The sequence below is a fragment of the Pteropus medius genome, unplaced genomic scaffold (assembly GCF_902729225.1).
Source record: "Pteropus medius unplaced genomic scaffold, Ma_sr-lr_union100, whole genome shotgun sequence".
Taxonomy (NCBI): Eukaryota; Metazoa; Chordata; class Mammalia; order Chiroptera; family Pteropodidae; genus Pteropus; species Pteropus medius.
Genome location: NW_024350396.1, coordinates 1,375,528 through 1,397,568, shown reverse-complemented (window position 1 = coordinate 1,397,568; position 22,041 = coordinate 1,375,528). Strand labels below are relative to the sequence as shown.

Sequence of the window (22,041 nt, the reverse complement as noted above, 5' to 3'; positions counted from 1 at the left end):
CAGGTTCTGGGGCCCTGGGGGAGGGGGCAGCTTGATCGTGCCTCCCTCACGGGTGCTCTGCCACCGCTGTGACCTGCTTGCGGGGGCAGGCCCAAGTCTCCCGAGGGCAGCGGCTTCGTGTCTCGTTCCCGCCCCGTCCCCGTGCCCAGCCCAGGGCGTGGCGCCCAACACGGTGCCGAGTGAATTAATAAATGAAACATGGGCCTGGGTGCAAATCCTGGCTCTGACCCTCATTTTTGATGACGTATGAGGAAAGATACTTCCTCTCTCCGGGCCTGTTCCCTTACCTGGCAGGTGGGTGATTATACCCACCTTGCACGATTACACGAAGGTGAACTGCCAGCGGCCACTTCAGTGGCACCAGCCCTGTCGGCCATTAGACCCCGGCAGGACATGGTTATGGAACGACAGGGCCCAGGACTGACTCCAGAGACCGCTTCGATGCTTACAAAACGACAGTCATTAGGACTCCTTCGCGTGGCGCTGAGAATCAGTCCTGTCCCCGCGGCCACAGAGCCGGGGTGGGAGAGCAGGGTCGCTGTGCCTGCGAAGTGTGTGGGAGACCGCACTGGATGAGTGAGGACGGAGCCCGTGAGGCTCTGCCCCGTGCGGGCATTGCCATCTGAGGCGACAGAGAAGAGGAAGGAGAGGCTGGGTGTGGGAGAACACAGCTCGCCTGGCGGCTGGCAGTGCTGGGTCGGGGGCAGGCCGGGTGGGGACCGGGCTCCGGTGACAGAGCACGGCCTCCAGAGACGGCGCCGGCTCTGCCGCACCAGGGGCGTTGTGCGGTCCGCCCAGGCTTCTTCAATCAGAACGCGGTTTCTGGACACACGGAGAGTCACCCGTTCATTCTCTCTCTCAGGACTTCAAGGAGTTTGTCTACGCGTTTGCCGAAGAGACCCGAGGCCAAGTTCTCGGGGGGGCCACGCCCGGCTATGACTGCATGGCCCGACTCAGGTGTGTGTGCACCGCACCGGTGGGTAGTACGTGTCCCCCCAGAGCGTGTGAGGGCAGCGTGTCGCGGTCACTTTGTAAACCGGAAGCCCAGCCCGGCCCCCCTGAAGCAGTGACGAGGTGTTCAGTACGTACGGGTGAATGACGCAGGCTGCTTTCTGTCCTTCAGAAGCGGAATGGAGTCCATGCTGCCTCCCGACGCTCACGAGCTGGCCCACAGCCGCCTGCACGTGTCCATCACCGACATCAAGACCAGGGAGAACGCCGTGGTCTCCAGCTTCCCGTCCAGGGAGGACCTCATCCAGGTAACTGCCGCGCCTCCTGTCGGGGCTCGGCCGGTGCCGATGCAGGTGCTCCTCACGAGCAGTGAGTGTCACCACGTTGTCCACGGCCCGCGTTGCCCGCCGCGCCTGCGACGCTGCGTGCGGTGAGCTCTGTGTGTGACGGATGGAGCAGCCCGTCCAGGCAGGCAGCTCCAGGGGCTGCCCGGGCTGTCGCTGCGTGTGCCTCGTGATGTCGCCACGCCCGCCTCCATCCTGGGAAGCCGGTCGCCTGCCTGGAACCTGGGTCTCAACCTTTCGATCTAATGTTCCCTTTTGTTTTTTCCGTTTTGAGGCCTTTTTATCCAAATATATTTCAGAGTCGGTTGGTTGAGAATTCAGCATCTCTGGGAAATACCTGGGCAGCTGATTTGCAGATGATGATTTGGTTGCTGAAGTAATACACGTGACGTTTGTAACTTAGAAGGCGTGCACTTTTCTTAGAAAAGCTGGGTAATTTTCCCTTTTTCCTTTTGTGGGAATCATAGCAAGCGTCGGGTGGTACGGACACTGTGTCCAGGTACCGGGGAAGATGATGGCTTGCGAGCGACGGGTCCGCCCGCATTACGTGACGAACACGTGGATTCTCACTCCCGAGTCTTACTGTTCGCATCCCGCTACTTGAATGATATAATTTGAAACACCTCATGAAATGTTGAACTGACAAGGAAAATTACTCTTGTGACTCGAGAGATTAGAATGTTTGTACTCGCTGTGCCGATGACGCGGTCTCTCGTTAATGCATTAATAGTCGTTCTAAGAAAAAGACTTTTTTTTTTTCTGTCATCTTATGATAACGTTATGTAGACTTACGAAATCTGAAAGGAGAGGCTGGTCCCTCGTGCTGGAGTGCCACGAACCTCGAATGCCGCTGCAGCGTGTTGGAACAGCGCTTCTGGTCTGTGTGGGAACAGGACTGTGTGTCGTCATGTCGTAAAACGAGAGGGGACCTCTTCCCACAGCGTCCCCTTCTCGGCGACTGTCCCCTGGGCGGTCCCTGCAGCCATCCGATTTAGTTATCGCGCGTCCGCACACTGCGCACTGTGCCGATTCATGTATTCGGTTTTTCTCACTTGTCCTCTTCCACTAGGATGTTCGCTCCAACGGGGCAGAGTCGCTGTGTCTGTCCACTGCGTCGTCCCCACACCGGGCACAGTGCCAGCCCCGTCAGTTTGTGTGTAATAAACAAACAAACACATGAGCTAAGGTGGCATCAATTACGATGGCGCGATTTAAAACAAAGGAGAAGAAAGAATCTGGATCCTACACGCTCAGTGATGTGGGTGAAATAATTCACTTGGTAGTGGCCCCACCGGGACTGCCGGCCAGACGTCTAAGCTGCTGGCTGGCACGTCAGGCAGGCGGGCAGCCTCGAGGTCCCTTCCTGTCCGTTGCTGTTACTGGGAATGTGGCTGGCCGGATCACGGCCCCCAAGAGGGCCACACCTAAATCCCTAGAACCTGTGACTGGCTCACCTTATGGGGTAAAGGGATTTTGTCGTTGAGATTAAGGTGAGGGCCTTCAGATGGGGCCGTGATCCTGTCGTCTGGGTGAAGCCGCACCAGGCACGTGGCTCCTTAGAAATGGAGATCGTTCTCGGATTCCACGCCGTTGCTTGTCTGAGATGCGGGGGCGCTCGTGGCAGGGGGCACACAGAGACTGCCGGGAGCCACAGGCCCGGCCGCTGGCAGCCAGCGTCGGGGTTGGACTGGACTCAGTCTCACAGCCCGACGGAACGGAACTCTGCCCGTACCTGGACGAGCAGGGACACAGGTTCTGGCTGGCAAGGCCGGCCTGCCAGCACCTTGACCTTGCTCTGGGAGGCACGTGCCGGGCCCCGGCCCCCACACTGCAGGGCTGTGGGTTCGTGTTGCCGTCGGCCTGCCCGTCTGTGCTCACTCATTACAGCAGCGGTGGCAAACCACCACGGTGAGTGAACACGATTTCTGCTGGTCGCCTTCGTCTTAGATAGTAACTATTCACAGAGTTGGTGTAATTACTTGAGTTCGTGGAACAGAAGAGAAACGGTTGACAAGTGTGCGCTACCTTGTGAGGAGGATAACTGAATCATTGGCGGTCACCGTAGATGACACAAGAAGAATTTGAAAGGATTAGCAGAGCCGTCTAACCTTCCCCGGAGCTGGGAGGAGGGACGCACTGTCTCTGGAGAGCAGGTGGCGGCTGGGAAAACGTCCTGAACCTCCGCCCGGAATACTCAGGAGGCGCTGGGGTCAGGAGAGGAAGGCCGAGGGAAGACGAGGCAAAGGCGGGGAGAAGCGGGCAGGGAGGGAAGGTCACCTCCCTCCTGAGCAGTGGGCCTGACTGAAGCACAAGCCAGCGGGACAATGTTATCTGAGCTGGAACCGCATGATGGTGGCTGTTCTGACTGTCCAGGTCGCTGGGGAGGGACAGAAGCCACCTGTCCGCCCTCCCACAGCCTCAGGTAGAGACCGGAGGCTTCTGAGCTTCCAAAGCCAAGAGTGACAGCAGCCCACAGGTGTGACTCGAGTTTGCAGGGACCTTGGCACACCTGGCCCTGTGCACATGGCCTGGGGTTTACCTTCTACCACCTGGAAAGTCTGTCGGGGACAGGGACGGGGCAGACAGGTGGAGAGAGGTTGATTCAGAATCAAAGCAGAGGTGGGGAAGGTCAAGTGTGCAGGAACGTGGGCAAGTCCTAAGTCCGGGTGATCTTCACAACTTTGTTCTTTTTCTATGGGTTTTTAGTATTATTATTATTATTGTTAACTAATTTATTCATTTACTAAGTAGGGAGATTTTTAAAAAATGCTATGCTCTTCGTTATTCACCAGCCGACTGCACCTTTTATTACAGACAAGGTATCTAGGTGCCTGGAAATCCAGCTAGAAACCTGTGGCGTGCATGTGTGTGTGTGTGTGCGTGTGTGTGTGTGCGCCTGTGTGTGCACATGTGCGTGTCCGTGCGCACACGTGCACGTGTGTGTGTACTTGAAGCCCCTCTCGTGTTGTCCTGCATCGTCGCTTTCTGTTCCTCTCCTGGCCCCGTGTCTAAGGCTTTCACGTCCCGACAGCGTCCCGTGCGGCTTCCTGTCTCGTGCCTCTGTTTCCCCAGCTGCATGGTGCAGATGAGCTCATCCGTGTGACTGGAGCGCACGTGGAGTAACGCACGTGCACGTGTGTTTCAAACAGGAAACGCCCAAGTGCACGTTGAATACAGCCAACCCTTAGCAAACACTGAACGGATCGGAACAAGGCGCACACGCACCGGCGCCCAGCCCCATGCACGCGTTTGTCACTCACGGCTCTTTCCGCAGGCCGAGGGCCATCGGCCCCTTCTCACTCACGTCGTTCCTGCACCCCTTACTGCTCGTCTCTGGTCATGCAGCTGTGGTGTCCTCCCTCTCCACCACTGTCCTTGTTTCCAAATTTACGTGTGTGGCGATTCATGCTTAAATTATAACGGTTTACTTCCAGTGGCATGAAAACATTTCATTTCATGGCTGCAAAGATAGCCAATTATTTTCTGAGAACCTAGGTTGACCAAGTATGTGGCCCTAAGGTCCGTTTGATTTGGGGTAGATTTCCATAGTATTCTGGATCTTACGTCCATGGTGAGTTAACTTACTGCTAGAAACTGAAAGTTTGTTCCCCGATTCCCAACCCTTAGTGATGCTGTTAGGTATTGGGCCCCTTTGGGAGGTGACTAGCCGCGGGGTTCACTCAGAGCACAACCCGTCCACGTACTCAGGACAGTGCTGGCTGCCCGGCCAGCAGCCATGCAGGTAGTGTCAAGGAGCTTTTGGAGGTGCCTGGCCCTGTGGGCGTCATCTGCTCCCGTAACCAAGCAGCACATCTCGCTCCCACTTGGCTGGGCAGGCGGTGGCTCCCCACGAGATCACCCCTCCCTCAGCTCATGGGCAGAAGCATGGCCCATCTTCAGGGGCCTTTTCCCGCAGCTCTGATGGACCTCTGCTTAAGCATCCACACGCTGCAAGTCATAAATGGCATGTCACATGCCCTGCTCCTCCTGGTAATTTTTCTGGAATACCCCAGGTGTAGGTGCCTGGCCTGGAGCTCCTGCGTCACATTAGGTCACGAAGGTGCAGCCCTCCTGAGTGGGATCAGAGACCCCAGTGAGCCTCCCCCCACTCCGCCCTCCTCCACCAGGTGAGGACACTGTAAAAAGTTACTTCTCAGCAGACTCCGAATCTGCTCACCTTTCGACCTTAGTTTTTCGAGCTTAGGGAACTGTGAGGGATGCATTTCTGTTGTTTATAGCCATCCAGTTTATGGGGTGTTGTTATAGCGGCCCCAAAGGAGTAAGACAGGACATGGGTTTCTGAGGAGTAGGCGTGCTGTGTAAGAAATACCCACAGGTGTGGACATGGCTTTGGAACTGGGTGAGGGGCAGAGGCGCTGAGACTTGAGGTGCCTGCTGGACGAAGTCTCTCTGCCGTAGGCGATTCTGGGGGGTGGGGCAGGGGCGGAAGGAAAAAGGAGCTGGGGACAGAGCTGCCGTGTTCATGCCGAGCTCTTGAGTGCCTCAGCCACTGGCAGGACCGTGGATGGTGCAGGCCACCCGCTGCGGCCGCACGTGAAGGCCAGGCGCACGCCGTCGCACAGTGCAGGACAGGCCGACGTGTCATAAACTGGCAGGGCGCTTCGCTAGAGCGTGGCCCGTCCCAGCGTCTGCGCAGGGCAGACCTGGAGAGCCACGAGACAGGGTGTTTATGTGACAGCTTCTGAGCAGAGTCGAAGGAGGGCCTGGTGTCCCTTCACTGCCGATGATGGCACAGTGTGAGTCGAGAGAAGTGACTTGAAGACGGAGTTGTTTGTCAAAAGCGAAACAGAACTTAAAGATTCGGAACAGTCTTAGCCTGTCCTTACGGGAAAGAAAGAGCCCGTGGAGGACCTTGTGTCCGAGACCGGGCAGGGTGACCCCGACGACAGTGTTCACAGGCCCAGGACCCTCCCCAGCCCCCAGGAGCCACACGCTCACCACGGGTACTTTGTGATTCCTCTATTTGTGGGCCCCTTCACAATTACCCCCTCAAATGTCCCAGTGCGTACATTTTACACGTCAACTCATTTAAGTTCCAGATTTTGTTCTGGGATGTTGTTTTTTGTTTTTGTTTTTGTTGTTGTTTTCAGAAGGAAACATGCAATCAGGAGATCCACGCGCATTTGAACGTTAGCTTGCAGCAGAGCGGACTCGGGGAGGTAAATCCTTTGTTTAAAGGGAAGTCACACGGCACCTCCGCAGACGCGTGGAGAGCGTTTCAAATTCCACTAATCTGCAGACCAGCTCCGGTCCGCGCCCATGCAGATCACCGCATTCTTCGTGTCTGAGGCTGAAGCGCATCTGTGGCCTGCAGCGGTCTCGGGACAGCCCCGAACCCTCTTGGACGCGTGCGCCCAGGAGGCTTCCATGCACAGTGGCGTCCCTGTTGCGAAGAAGCCGTCTGTCGCCATTGGTACGATGCCCGGCATTTCCTCGCATGTGGGGAGAACGCTCCCGCAGCCGGGCCTTCTCACATTTGGCTGCCCAAAGGTGAAATCAGGACGGAATTTAAGATCGGTCATTAGCGTGGGAAGACTGCGGGAGGATAAATCTGAAGCTGCCTTTGAATTCCAACGGCAGCAGCAGGTTCTGAATAAACAGCCAGATTCTCATTAAAGTCACAGTAAACTGTAGGCATAAATGAAACTTGTTGAGAATTTATTCTCTCAGGAAGCCAGGCCACATGATTTTCTAAACTTCCCTTTTCTCGAAAATGTGAAATGAAGAGAGGCAGTCAGAACGTGAATTGCATATGCTCTTGGCAATGTTTTATACAGTTGCTACAGGAAGTCAGTAACTTATTTTTATCATCGTATAGTAAAAATGAGACAAAACTCAAATCAGTGCTTCAACACACGTATGATGCTTAAAAGTGCTGGACCAACCAAGCCACGGGGCCTGGGGCATAGGTCCTGGGGTTGGCATGACCGGTCTCCATCCCAGATGTCTCCAGACATCGGTGAATATCCCCCGGGGGGCTTGGGTGCCCCCAGCTGAGAACCACGGCTCTAGACATTTTGTGATTTCTTGGGGAGAAAAATTTCCCCAGGAGAACAATGACGGGAGACACAGCGACAGCACGTGTTTACGCAGGATATTTTATTAGGTGGCCTCCCAACGTCAGCCTTCATGTCCTTCCTTAGAAAACCCTAATCGATGGCAGGAAGAGGCCGGCAAGCTAAGTACGAATGAGCGAAGGCGCTTCTCGTGTCCAAAGTTAGTGTTCTCATGAAACTTCGCTCGATGTCCAAACCAGCAGCCAGGCGAAGGGAGACGGAGGGTGGACAGAGCCAACACATCGATGGGGCGGCGACAGGTATTTTCCAGGTCAGCGCACTCTGTGCGTGATGTGGGAGGACGCTCACTGTTATTATCTGTAGGAAAGTCATTGGATGACGTTTTTCATCCAAACGCTGCACAGGAGCCGCAAGCATTAACTCGCGAACTTGCCACGATACTTTGACACGGAGAAGAAAAAACTCACGTGATTCTGGTTCTAAGTGTAGGGACTTTTTTTTTTCAGGGCACGTATGTCTGTGCCGCGGAGTGAAATACATGATTATGTTTACAGAGTGTCTTTGGCTCTTCGAAGGCCTCTAAGTGCTGGCATTTCACAGTGTGCACTGTCACACACTGGTCCAGCCGTCGCCGTTGGTGACTTTCGCTGGACGGCTTCGTTAACCGGCCATGTCGTGCTTGCAGGACACACCCAGGGTGTGCGATCACGTTTTTTTTTAAGGTGGAGCCCAGTGATGATCGGGCCAGATTTGGCGAAGGCTGATGCGGTGACCGTGCCCATAACCAGCCTGCGTCTGAAAAACTGGTGACGTCGTCGTCGAAGGCTGGCGAATCCTGTGAAAGGTGGTCTGTCGTCACACCTGCCTCGGGGCTCTGCGGCCCGTGTCTCACGCTTCCTAATACCTGCATCTTCATTTCGTGCCGGGTTCTGGCACCTTGCCCCAGCCTGGCACCAGGGAGACGGGGAGCACTTGTCATCAGGGGTGTCCGCTTGTACCTCAGGGAAGGGCACACACCAGCAGGTGTCCACGGGTGTCCACAGCCCGAGAAGGACAGACTGACGCTGCAGGAACACGCAGACCTGTTCCCCGGGGTGGTGGGGGGCCAGGTCACGTGTCTGAGCTGCAGCCACAGCGCGAGGAAGTCGACGCCAGGTCCAGGATGATGCAGAAATCAGTGTCCCGCTGTGTCCGGCTGCACCCTGGCGCGGGGTCCCGTAGAAACCGGGGTGAGCTGCTGACGGGGTCTGTCCTGCAGTCTTGGTTCAGAGAAAACAGCCTTTGAGAGCAGACCTCAGAAACGAGACCGACAGAACCACCGCTCTGGGGAAAACGCCCTCGGAGTTCGCAGGAATTCTCAACAGACGGTTCACTGGTCGGCTTCGGGGCCGCCATCCACTTCCATGTAACAGAGGCCGGAAAAAGTCTCCTGAGCTCCGACCACAAACAGCCGGAGACTCTCCGCTTATCGGTTGGAAGATCGTGGCTCACATATTCGGCTCCAGTGCTGTGTCTTCCCAAACAGAACTCTCGCGATTCAGAAGCTGGCCTGCAAGGCGAAGCTCATGCCCGGATGGATGCTCCGCCACCCCAGGCCGGGTGCGGGAAGAGATGGCGACATCTGAAATGGCCAATTCCCCGACTTTTTAAATGGGAGATGAAGCATTGCCGGCGTCGCCACCTGCCACCGGCTCCGCACACATCCATATAACAGGTGTTGGTCCCTCAGCGACATCCCGGTGACGTAAACTGGAACATCCCTGAGCTGCAGGCTCATCCGCTCGGTAACCACCAGGCGGCTTTGTGTGTCTACAGAGTGAAAGCACACGTCCGAAAGGGTTGGCACCGTGTGCCCCAGAACCCCAGAACGACGTGTTTGCCGTCTGTGCGCACTGAGGAACTTACCGTGACCAGGGATTCCACCTGGTGACGACCTGGGCCTCTGCGATGAAAGCGCCCGTCTTACTGAGATGACGTCGATCGACTCAGGGACACTGATTGTGTACACGTCTTTACGGTCTTTTCAGAGATTAACGATGTCGTTGTCTATTTAAGTGTGTCCAATTGTGCGCTGGAAAGATATGGAATTTGCTTAATTTTTTATAGTGAACCTTTTTAAAAAGTGAGAATTTTATAGTACATAACGTGTCGGCTGTGTGGCCTGCATTTGAATGCCCGTGCGTCTGACCTGTCCCTTTATCCTCTGCCCCTAGGTGCTTCTGGCGAGCAGCTTCGTGCCCCTTTACGCAGGGCTGAGGCCAGTGGAGCACCAAGGACAGGTGATGCGCTCAGACGGACACAGCGACAGTGACCCCCGCGTTCGCGTTTCCTCTGTCGAGTCCGATACGTAATTATTCGGGTGGCCCCAAGTCAGTTTATATAATTTTTTTTTTCAGAAACATTTTTGTTTCTGATAACAACAAAAAAAGTCACGTAGAGGGGACACGGTGCATTGATGTCAAGCTCTCACGATTGAGCGGATGGACTGCGATGCTGCTTTTTTACAGAGGCTTAAAAAACTTTATCTTTTTTTTCCTAAGAGTAAAAAACTCCCCGCCCCGCCAAGAAAAGTCCCACGTCTACAGCCCCTTCTATAAGTAGCAAGAAGCAGAACTGAGCTGTCAGGGTGCTGGACACAAGGTCCCCCAAACAGTGGAGGGCTTCACCCCATCCCATCCCCATGCCGGGCACTGCGAGTCCCCACCGTCCCACCAGTCACCACTGTCTGTCTTTTATCCTGCCTCCGTCGAGGGGCATGCGGCGCTGTGCACAAGGAGCTGCCAGTGTCCCAGTGTCACAGACCCCTCGGCCGACGGGTGGGGAGTGGCCTCTGTTCTGATCTCGTCGCTCCTGGCACTTTGCTCTTTGACCTGTCCTGCTGTTTCCTCTGCTTCCCCTGTGGTTTCCGTCCCTCCCTGGTCTGCCCTGGAGTGCTTGTCTCAAAGGGACAGATGAGGGCCAGGTGCAGAGAGGTTAGGTGGCTGCAGGGGCCAGGTTGATAAGAAGATGCAGAGCTTGAGAGTGACTGCTGTCCAGTATGGACTCTGGTTCACTAGCCACGTGCAAAAAATAAATATATTATTCACACGGATGAAAAAACTTGCTTTTTAAAACTGTGTTTATAGCCATGTATACATTTATATTAACATATATATCTGTATACACACACACACACAGACATATCTATATATCATATATGCACACATGAGGATATGGGCAAGTTTATAATACATGCAATTTAATTATCTAATATATATTATGTTCTCTTAAAAATAATGAGTGCTTTTTAACTTAATCTAATTTTATCTAATCTACCTATGATTTCTCCTCCACCAAAATGAAGTTCCCTCTAAAGAAGTTTTCAACACAGTTTCACCATTTACTTTGATCCCCTTCCAGGAGTTTGTGGCCGGCCAAGGCTACTGTAAACAAAACAATGTCGACCATTTAGTCCCCAGCTTTAGAAATAAAAACAAGTAGGAAAGACATTTCAAAAAACACACATACATTAGGAAAAAAGGAATGAGCTGTTTTAACTGAGTTCAGGACATTTTTTACTAACCCGTTTCTGCCACTTGACTCTATCTTCGTGCTAAATCGCACTGCTTTGCTTTCCTGCGTTACATTTTAAACGTTCCGATGAATCAGCGTACAGACCTTGCTGGATTCCTTTATGTGGGGTTATCAACCATCAGCAGACTTTTTTTTTTTTTCCCTCTGTCAACTGAAGGATCTTTCCAAAGACAGATTTATAACTTGGGGAATCTGAACTTGAGTTTTGTGTGTCCATTTATTGTTAGAGCCGATTGTGCTAACATGTCCGTTCAGGAACGGGTTGAGACTTTTTGCCTTGAAATAGGTAGCATCAGGAATGTCATGTTTCTTTAGTTGTCCTTTTGCAGGATACGGTTCTGCAGAAGCCTCTGGAAGCTTCACTTAGATGCTCTGTCCATCCCTCGGCTTTGGGTTTCAGGCTGAGAGCGCAGACATTGTTCTGAGTTAATGTTTCTCTGCTGATGTCCACTTCTCAAAAACGCCAGAATGCCCTGTGCTGGTGGATGGTTTGTGCCGTGTCAACGTAAAGTTGGCTTTCCGCTTTGATTCAAGAGAGCCTTCCAGCCTAATTACACGTGGCTTCTGACACATGCCCTGTCATCAGTAAAACCATAGGTACCTCCTCCTGAAAATAATTGCGTTAAAGGTTTTAAAAAGTTGGCGAGGATTGCTGATTCTGTCAAGTTCTTAATATGCGAGTCAATGGTACATGCGCAGAGATCGGTGTCTCTTCCGAAACACGTCCCCAGCTGGCCGAGTCCTCATGAGTAGTAATGTAAGCACACCCCAGGCCCAGAGTGCGCCACAAGGAAACGGTCCTCTTGAGAAATCCAAGCGTTTTCCTCACGTAAACGTGCGTCATTGGTGTGAGCTGATGGTGGGGTGTCTCTTCCCGCAGAGGTGGGTGGATGGCGGCCTCACCAACAGCCTTCCCATCCTGCCTGTGGGCCGGACGGTGACCATCTCACCCTTCAGTGGACGATCGGACATCTCCCCGCGGGACAAAGGGAAGCTGAATCTGCATCTCACTGTCGCCAATCAAGACGTGACGGTGAGTGATTATACTCGCCGATACTTGAAGAGTCCTAATCTAAAGCGTTCCACGTGCTTCCAGAGCTTTGGAAGCTCATCGATAATTTTACGTGCAAATTGCATCTTCTTAATAGTATGCGTGTTAATACTTTCCAGCATCTGTCACACATGTGGGCCTCAGTAGCAACAGACAAGTGTTCACTTTTACATTCATAACTGTCTACTTAGGAAGCATTTTCTGTTTCTTCACTTCTTTTGGGGGGTTCAATAAGCATGGCAGGATTTCAGTGTGATTTTAAATTAATGCATTTATTTGTTTTAAAAGGTGGCAGTAATTGATATCATGTAAAAATCTTGGAGAAAAACGTAGGGACGCAACTGAATGATTTACATTAAATTATCGATTACTTTAATCTAGTTCTCAGCAGGGTGGTGTTATACACAGTAGATGCTTGGCACTGTCTGGAGGGGAGTCTGGCTGTCTCGTCTGGGAGGTGCTGCTGGCATCTAGTGGGCGCAGACTGGGGTGCCGCTCAGCACTCTGCAGTGCCCAGGGCGCCCCAGCACGGGGAATGATCTGGCCCCAAACGTCAGTGGCGCCAAGGCCGAGACACTCGCATCTCGTCTGTGGGTGGGGTCAGCTCTTCCAGTCGAATTGTTTTCCCCTGATTGTTTTTCAATCGCTGTATCGTATCTACGATCAGAAAGCTGAGGTTACAGAAACAGCAGACGATGACCCGCACTGTGATCTCCTGCAGCTTCGCTTTGTCTTTGTGTCCTAGCTGTCCGTGGCAAACTTGGCGAGGCTTAGGCAAGTCCTGTTCCCACCACGCAGGACGGGACTGGAGTCGCTGCACCAGCGTGGCTTCGATGACGCCGTGCGGTTTCTGCTGGAAGAAGATCGGTTTGAACAGGATGCCTAAACGTTAGTCGCGCCAAACACATTTCAGACGGTTCCCGAAGCAGACTTTAGACTATGTCTTAACTAAAAACTGTCCGAACTCTGTCGGGTTTTCTAGTTTTTGTAATAGTTATCATTTTTAATATTTGTACTTGGTGCAAGGAAGGGATAGGCATGTTCTGCAAGGTCAGCCATGTCATTCAAGATACACTCAGGTGACGGAGTCCTTACTAGACCTTCGGCAGGTGACCGAGTGCAGGTCACGACGAGCCAGCAGCCTCGTAAAGACGCAGGAAGCACTTAGCGTCCATAGGTCGCGTAGCACGGAGAGCGGCTCTCCGCTTTCTGAGTGGTTTGCTGCCACTTCGAGGGCTTGTGTGTGGCTTTACACTAAGACACGTATGCAGCCTCAAACCTTAGCTCTGTTTTATGGGGCTTCGCCAAGCATGAACTCTTAGTTACTAAGAGGCAGTTAGAAAGAAGCCAGTTTAATAGCGTGCCTTCAATTGTGCGTTTCTCTATTTTACCGTTTAAAACCATTCCTTCACTCACTTTTATGGCTCTTAAAATCCCCAGATTACACCACGTTTAGCGCCAAACACCGAGTCCCTCACGAGCCTTGCAGACGCTCCTTGTGGATTAGCGACGGTCCTTGCTGGGTGCGTCTCTCCTGCAAATGTGCAGTTAAGTCTCGACCCATTACTCTAGTAAGAGACACGCAGTAGGCGGATTCCCAACTCATTCTTACATCTCTGTACTCACTAGATTTCCCACCTTTTACGATTTTATGTGACCGTGTGTATGATAGCTCAATAAATCCTTTATCGATGCCTCCCGGAGCAAAACCGAGTCTGAATGCATTCGCGTTTCTCGAGGTATCCGGTGCCCACCGCACGTGTCTCTGACCAAGAGGGGTCGGCACTGTCCTCCGAGGTCGTTGCGAGAGCTTTGACAGGCGTTTCTGCAGCGCAGCGAGTTTCCGATGCGCGGAAAGGGGACCGAGTGAGGAAGCGCGTCATTTGTGCACAGGGCGTGCTCCGCGGTGCTGGACCTCGCTCTCCGGGGCGCGGACCTAGTTGTCTGGGACCTAGTTCTCCGGGACCCAGCGCTCCGGCGAGGCCCGTCACAGGCTGCAGCTGGCGCGGAGACGGGCGCATCCCCGCAGACGTGGAATGCGCACTAGCCCCAGGCCGTGCGGCGCTGTGAGCCTCGCTCGGTACCAGGCACCGGGGACCCGGGATGCCAAGATCCAACGACCCTGTCTGACCCAGATGCCGATGTGTGTGCAAGATGACCACAGTGACCAGTAAGGTCCCAGCTCCCTGGTGGGGCGATGTCCTAATATCCTCGAATCTGTCATTTAAAATTTCATTAGTCTGTCTTCAGCAACACCCGTTACTCTGTAACCATGGTAACCCCTGCTTCCAGGAACAATTAGAGAAAATAGATTTGGTTTTAAACTTAAATAAAGGAGCGAGCCATGTGTTAAAGGCCCTGTTGCATTCTGGGTCCCTGACAGCCACGTGGCCTGTGGCCCTCAGGAGCTTGCAAAGGAGCCCTGGTCCCATGGGGTCATTGACCAGTCCTGCTGGACAGACAGCGCGCACTCCCGGTGGGCAGCTGTCAGCTGTGCCGCTCCTCGTTTGTGACGGTGAGAACAAAGGCCAAAGGATCGCTTCCCTTTTTGTATATAAAAATAGTCATCACAGAAAGGTTCTGGGTCCAGTCCGTGACTTTTATAGGGAACGAACAGGGAGGGAAGTTCTGGGTTTGGAGGTTTTTCGTGCCTAAGCTGGGTCTGTGGTATAGCAAGATGAAATGGAAAGCTGAAGGAATTACCCACATCCCTCGCAGCAGGAGGAAAAGCGATTATTGCAGATCAGGACAGCAGCAATAATGGTAGCTGTCACGGGCAGACGGACAGGTCAGTTGGGCGGAAGCCACCACGTATTGCACTTTATTTTGTCTCCGCTGACAGACAGCACTCGTCGAAGCGTTGCTGACTCAGGGCTGACACGTGTATTTCTCCATTCCTCAGACACGTTTCCTCGGCGTAATTCCCTGCTCCTGACCGACGTAAGGGGGCGAGGATGGGGTGCGCCCCCTGGCACACCGCAGGAAGCACCTCTGAGTGTGCAGCCCCGCGCGCGTCACAGTAATGACGTATCCAGCTCGATCTTGAAATAAGGTAGTTTCTTAAAAACGTGAACATGGGTGACACTTGCACATACGTAGGCATGCGCATGCATCTGCACCTAAGTGCGGCAGGCCCTGCCACGCGCACGTGAGCGCTGCCACGACGCTTAGTGTCCTGGAAATGGCACGCGTCCACATCCGTTTTTCCGGGCTGGCCAGGTAAAGTGTGAATCGCTATCCCGCCCGCTCCTGGAACTCTGCCCAGTTCCCGCCGGTCCAGGGGCATCCGTGCCATCCTGACGGGGTCATCGGCTTTGCCAAGTGGCTTCAGGGCTCTGGGCACGCTTGTGACGCTGCAGGTGGGTCCCTGGTCATTGGGTGAGCTCTGTAGGCCCAGAGGCGTCTTAGAACCGTGTCCGATCTCTGTGTGGAAGGAGAGGCCCACGTCTCCCTGTGTCCTCCCACGCTGCTGGGCAGCAGCTCCTCGCAGGCCATCGCGCAGGGGCACCGACCCCACTCCTGCAGACTCTCCCCTCACGGTCTGCTCACCCCGCGAGGCTGCTGCCACCTCACCTGGCGGGAGCGACGGTGCACAGCACTCGGGAGCGCGGACGTGGGTCATCCCGCGGGAGAGCAGGCTCTGGTCACTTACTGCAGCTGAGGCTGCGAGCAGAGAGTGGACGGAAGGGAGGAGGAACGAGGAATGAACGAGGAATGAACGAGGAATGAACGAGGAATGAACGAGGAAAGCCGGCATTACCGCGGGCAGCCTCGGCACCCCCAGGGGCCACCACATCCTGTGCCCGGAGGACGTTCCGTCTGCGACGCCAGCACAGCCAGGGCCGTGCGCGTTTTGTGAGGACATGTAAATAAACAATTTTTGACAGTAGCCTCTCCTGTTACATGTAATGCTTTTCGATGTTCTTAGTCCATTTTATTAAAAAATATGACATTTAAATGATTTTATAAACACTAACGGGTCATGATATACAGTTTGAAAACACTACTAACACAATTTTAGAACATCGCAGCCACTGAAGTTCTCATTTTGCATGGAAAATGTTTTTATTTAAAAAAAAACTTTCACATAAATATGGCATGAGAGGATAATCACCACTGTAGTTGAAATAATTCTTTTTTCAAAGTTAATATTTTTATTAATTTGCCTTTATATGCACAATGTTTTCAACACATAGTTGTGCTTTCTGTTACATCTTTTTGAAAACATTTTATTATTACTTGACATTTAAATAGTTTATAAAACGATCCCCCCGATCGCTCTCTCTCCCCTCTGGCCCTCCACCTCGCCATCACATTACAGCTGACCGCCTTCCATCTGCCGTGCTCCCATCCCGGTGACCCTCTATCAGCTACTAGTTTGAACTTCTTTAACCCTTCACCCCATTCTCCCAGCCCCCAACCCCCTTCCCCTCTGGCCATCATCAGATTGTCCTCTATACTTATGAGTCTGTTTTTGACTTGTTCTTTTTGTTCCTTATCTTTCTCTGACTTATTTCACTCGGCATAATAACCTCTAGGTCCATCCGTGTTGTTGCATATGATAGGGTTTCATATTTTTCATGGCTGAGTAATATTCCATTGTCTATATGAACCGTAACTTCTTTATCCAATCGTCTATTGATGGGCACTTAGGTTGCTTCCATATCTTGGCAATTGCAAATACCGTGCCATGAACAAAGAGGTGCATAGATCTTTATGAATTATTGTTTTTGTTTTCTTTGGATAAATGCCCAGGAGTGCAATTACTGGTACAAAAAATATATCCATTTTTAATTTTTTGAGGAAGCTCCAGAATGTTTTCCCTAGCGCTGTACCTATTTACAATCCCACCAACAGTGCACGAAGGTTCCCTTTTCTCCGCATCCTCACCAACAATTGTTGTTCTTTGATTTATTGATGATGGCCATTCTGACAGGTGTCAGCTGATATCTCATTGTGGTTTTAATTTGCATTTTTCTGATGATTACTGATCTAGAGCATCTTTTCATATGTCTGTTGCCCATCTGTACGTCCTCTTTGGAGAAAGAAACATTCAGGTCCTCTGCCCATTTTTTGATTGGGTTGTTTATTTTCTTGTTGTTAAGTTGTATGAGTTCTTTATATTTTTTGGATATTAGCCCTTTATCAGAGGTATCATTAGCGAATATCTTCTCCCAATCACTCAGTTGTCTTTTTGTTTTGTTGATGGTTTCCTTTTGTGCATAAACTTTTTAGTTTGATGTAGTCTCATTTGTTTATTTTTTCTTTTGTTCCCCTCACCCAAAGAGAAATATCCAAAAAGAAATTCCTGTTAGTAATATCAGAGAATTGACTGCCTATGTTTTCTTCTTGAAGTTTTATGGTTTTGAGTCTTACATTTAAGTCTTTAATCCATTTTGAGTCTATTCTTATATACAGTGTAAGAAGATGGTCCAGTTTAGGATTTTTTTTTTTTTGCATGTATCTGTCCAGTTTTTCCAATCTCATTTATTGAAGAGACTGTCTTTACCCCATTGTATATTCTTGCCTCCTTTGTCATATAATCAGAGAGTGTATAGGCCTGGATTTATTTCCAGGCTCTCTGTTCTGTTGAACAATGTATCTGTTTTTATGCCCGTACCATGCTGTTTTGATTATTGTAGCCTTGCAGTATGCTTTGATATCAGGTAGTGTGATACCTCCTACTTTGTTCTTCTTTCTCAAGATGGCCATGGCTGTTCAGGGTCTTTTATGGTTCCATACACGCTTTAGGATTATTTGTTCTAGCTCTCTGAAAAATGCCATTGGTATTTTGCTAGGGATTGCATGGAATCTATAGATTACTTTCGGTAAGATGGTTATTTTAAGGATATTGATTCTTCCTACCCATGAGCACGGGACATGCTTCCATTTATTTGTATCTTCTTCAGTTTCTTTTCTCAATGCCTTAAACTTTTCTGAGAATAGGTATTTTCCCTCCTCGGTTCATTCGAGTCCCAGGTATTTTATTGTTTTCGATGCAATTGTAAATGAGATTGTTTTCTTAATTCCTCTGTCTGAAAGTTCATCATTGGTGTATGAAAACGCTACCAAATTCTGAATATTAATTTTGTATCCTGCTCCTTTACTGAATTCATTGATGGGTTCTAACAGTTTTTTTTGGTGGAATCTTTTAGGGTTCTTTATACATAGTATCGTGTCATCTGCAAATCACGCGTTTCACTTCTTCCTTTCCAATTCATATACGTTTTATTTCTCTTTCTTGTCACATTGTCATGGCAAAGACTTCCACTACAGTGTTGAAGAGGCATGGGGAGAGTGGGCAACCTTGTCTTGTTCTCGACCTTGAGAAAAATGCTTTTAGCCTTTCCACATTGAGTATGATGGTAGCTGTCGGTTTGTCATATATGGCCTCTGTTATGTTGAGGTATGTTCCCTCTATTCCCACTTTGCTGACAGTTTTTGTCATAAATGGATGCCGGATTTTGTCGAACGCTTTTTCTGCATTGATTGATATGATCATATAGTTTTTAACTTTCGATTTGTTAACATGGTGTTTCACATTAATTGGTTTGTGGATATCGTACCAACTTTGCATCCCAGGAGTAAATTCAACTGGATCATGGTGTATGATATTTTTAAATGTATTGCTGAATTCGCTTTGCTAATATTTTGTTGAGGATTTTCGCATCACTGTTCCTAAGAGACATTGGCCTATAGTTTTCTTTTTTTTGTAATGTTTTTGCCTGGTTTTGGAATCAAGGTAGTAGTGGCCTCATAAAAGGAGTCAGGGAGCCTTCCCTCTGCTTGAATTTTTGGAATAGTTTGAGAACAGGTATTAATTCTTCTTTGTATGTTTGGTGAAATTTGCCTGTAAAGCCATCTGGTCCGGGACTTTTGTTTTTTGGAGGTTTTTGATTACCGATTTGATTTCGCTGGTGGTAATCTGTCAGTTCAGATTTTCTGTTTCTTCCTGACTCGATCTTGGGAGATTATCTGTTTCTAGGGAAGTATCTGTTTCTTGCAGATTGTCCAATTTATTGGTATTATAGTAATATCGTAGTATTTTCTGTGATCTGAAATAATTTTTATTTCTCTTGTCAGCTCAAGTCTTAGGTACAGTTTATCTAATTTTATGGCTATAGAACATCAAACAAGTTATTTCTACTCCAAAACACAATTGACTTCTATTAATATAGTATTTTACTGCCTGCTTGAAGACAGCTATAAATAAAAATTCCTTAGTTTATGCTTATTTCATCTACATAAATCTAAGAGATAGTAATCCCATATTAGAAATCTTTAATTGATTAATTTTATATACAAGGACATATTTTTATTTTTCAGGCACACCATAGATTTTCATAACGTACGGTGAATATAGCTTGAAATCTATTACTACTTCTTACATAATATAAGTAAGTCATGGTCACCTTTCAACAATGGCTACATCATTAGTTGGCTAGATTCTCTCTTGAACAATTTAGTATTTTGGGCTAATAGTAAGAAAAAGTACAGTTGATTTCATTGTCCATAGTTACTTTATAGACCAACAATATACAATGTATTGTGTATGTTATATTCTGCTCCGCCCTCTTCTTGTCAGAAAAATATAATCGACTTGCTATTAAAAATGAATGCTTTGTCACATTTACTTAGAGGCAATACTTCATTGGTTGGCATCCCCATCATTTTAACAGCGTCATTCAAGTATTGGCTATTACCTGGAAGATTACATTCATGTACATTTCCAAATACCAGCGATTTGCAAAATGTTTACATGCATTGGAAGGAACGGATAGCGGATTCATCTATCGCTATCTGGTCTCGTCCATCAATATTTGTTGAGAGTTTAGTGTGTGCCAGGATCTGTGCTCAGATGCTTGAGATATAACAGCAAAGACATAGAGTAGGTCCCTGGATCAGGGAGTGTTAGTGTAACTAGGTAAGTAGTCAGTAACAAGTCAGTGAGTAAATAAACAAGGTCTTGAAAATGCAGATTGTATTAAATTACAAAAAAAGATTATTATGCTCTGGAGTAACGGGAGTGGGCTCAGCTGAAGTGTCTCAGCATCAATACCACGTTTACTGCCACCGGCTCCTTCCTGAGAGTTCAAGAAACGGTTGATTCTTCAAGATACTGTGTTTTCATTTGCTGGGAGATTATCGTATGTTTGTCGTAGTGATGGCAATTTTCAAAGTCTTCGATATGAATACCACCTGACCCGGAGTCTGTAGGCGGCATTTGGAAGATGTTATGTTAGGGATGTTTCTTCTCAGCGGCTCCGTTCGGTCTGTTTCGGGGGTTCTGCTGTGATGGATACCTTTTCAATGCCTTTTCTCTCAGGTTAGCTTAAGAAGCTTTTGTCACAGAGAAAGCGAAATCATGAATAATAATAAAAATATTCTTTTCTTGTTGTGGGGGTGGTTTAGAATGTTCTGAGTGCATATCAGAGAGATAGGCATTCGTGTCCATATATATCTCTTTTTATGGCACAATCCCACGCTTTTTTTAAGTTTTATTTGATCAAAATGGACTTCGTTTGTAAAACGTTCTTTTTGAAGTACAAATCAGTAGCTGATCGTTGGTCACGGGGATGGGGAGCACGGCAGAGGGAATGCGGTCAGCATTAATGTGATGGTTAAGTGGAGGGCCAGGGGAGGGAGGGAGCAATCGGGGGCAACGTTTTATGAACATTATAGATGTCTCACCAATGTACTGTATACTTGAAATTATTTAAGTAAATAAATTTATATAAAAATGTTCTTTTATGTAATTATATATTTTTAAATAGCGGGACAAGAAAATGTTAAAAGAGGAAACCTCATCCCTTCATTTAATTACTGACAATTAAGTTCTTTGCTTCAGCCCTTTAGAAAATACACAAAAATATTACATCTTACAGGATAAGGGCCTCCTGCTTATTCCCTCGCCTTCTCTCTTCCCAGAGGTAACAGTTATACTGAAAGCGGCTTGTAATAAACACACACACATCTGGACGTAAACACACACACAGAAACACAGGCGCATGTATTATGAAAGAGTCTTGTGGCCTTTTCCAATGCACATAGTGTCATCCTTCGGTGCGTACCCTTCTGTGACTCATTTTCCTCACTCGACCTTCCGTTTTCAAGATCGACCCCTGCTGCTCCGTGCGGGTCAGGCTCGGCTGTCTCCACTAGTACGTGAGTGAGTCAGAGCGCCTTTCTTCCTGTGTCTGCTCCCACACATTTAGGTCATTTCGGGTTTCCCATCGTTACGAATCACGGTGCTGCGCCCCTCCTCCAACGCGTGGTCTCGTGCAGTTTGTGTGCAAAACTCAGGAGCACGGGGGGCATTGCTGGGGTCCTCAGCGGTTTCTCACATCTTCAGCCCGAGGCGATATTACAGCCTCCTCCGCAGAGCAGACACACCTGGGTCACACATGGCGCCGAGCGAGAATTCCTGTCCCTCCTCGTTTTCACCTACGCTTGGCGTCCTCCCGTTCGTACATTTTCCTAGTCCGATTTTTGTTTCCGTTTACATTACCCTGATTACTGGAAACGTGGATGTTCTTAAAACAATGACAACATTTTTCCAGTCATGAATATTGGTGTTTTGGTGAAGAGGTTTTCCTGCATCCCTGACTTAGCTCCCGAGCCTGAAGTACCAGTGGCCCCAACTGCTTTCCTGTGCGTTTCCCATCAGCAGTGAGGTTCTGGTCCAGAAACCCAACGTAATCATGACAAGGAGGGAATAAACAGCCACACAGCAACTCCTCAGAGACAATCAGGTCTGGCCACGAGTCCCCACAGGATCCTCTGTGGCGAAAGAATCCAGGTTTTGCTCTGTCTTCATGTCCCCTGGTCTCCTTCGGTCGGAGCTCTTTGTTCAGCCTTTCTGTGACGCCATGGCAGCGGGAGTCTGGAAGACCGTGTTCTGTATTAGCTTCGTCCGGCCGCTGTAACAAGTACCGCGAACAGCAGAAGCTTGTTCTTCCACAGTTCGGGAGACCAGAAGTCCAGAATCCAAGGGGCGGCGCTTCCCTCTGAAGGCTCCATGCCTGTCCCCAGTTTCTGCCAGTGGCCAGCAGTCCTCGGTGTCCCTCATCCTGTGGCACATGGC

General features: G+C 49.8%; 1 protein-coding gene across 10 annotated transcripts in view; it reads left to right on the top strand.

Moving 5' to 3' along the window:
- Positions 1-22,041, top strand: part of PNPLA4 (patatin like domain 4, phospholipase and triacylglycerol lipase) — a 33,455-nt gene that overhangs the window by 5,774 nt on the left and 5,640 nt on the right. For 6 of the 10 annotated variants that reach the window (XM_039839658.1, XM_039839659.1, XM_039839656.1 and 3 more), the window contains exons 3-7: positions 863-957; positions 1,124-1,259; positions 9,547-9,612; positions 11,787-11,939; positions 12,703-13,666. In XM_039839658.1, coding sequence (XP_039695592.1) covers positions 863-957; positions 1,124-1,259; positions 9,547-9,612; positions 11,787-11,939; positions 12,703-12,843 — 591 coding nt within the window. In that variant the 3' untranslated portion in view covers positions 12,844-13,666. Of the gene's footprint in view, positions 1-862; positions 958-1,123; positions 1,260-9,546; positions 9,613-11,786; positions 11,940-12,624; positions 13,667-22,041 lie in introns of those variants that run through there. The other 4 variants (XM_039839650.1, XM_039839651.1, XM_039839654.1 and 1 more) reach the window with 4 other exon arrangements.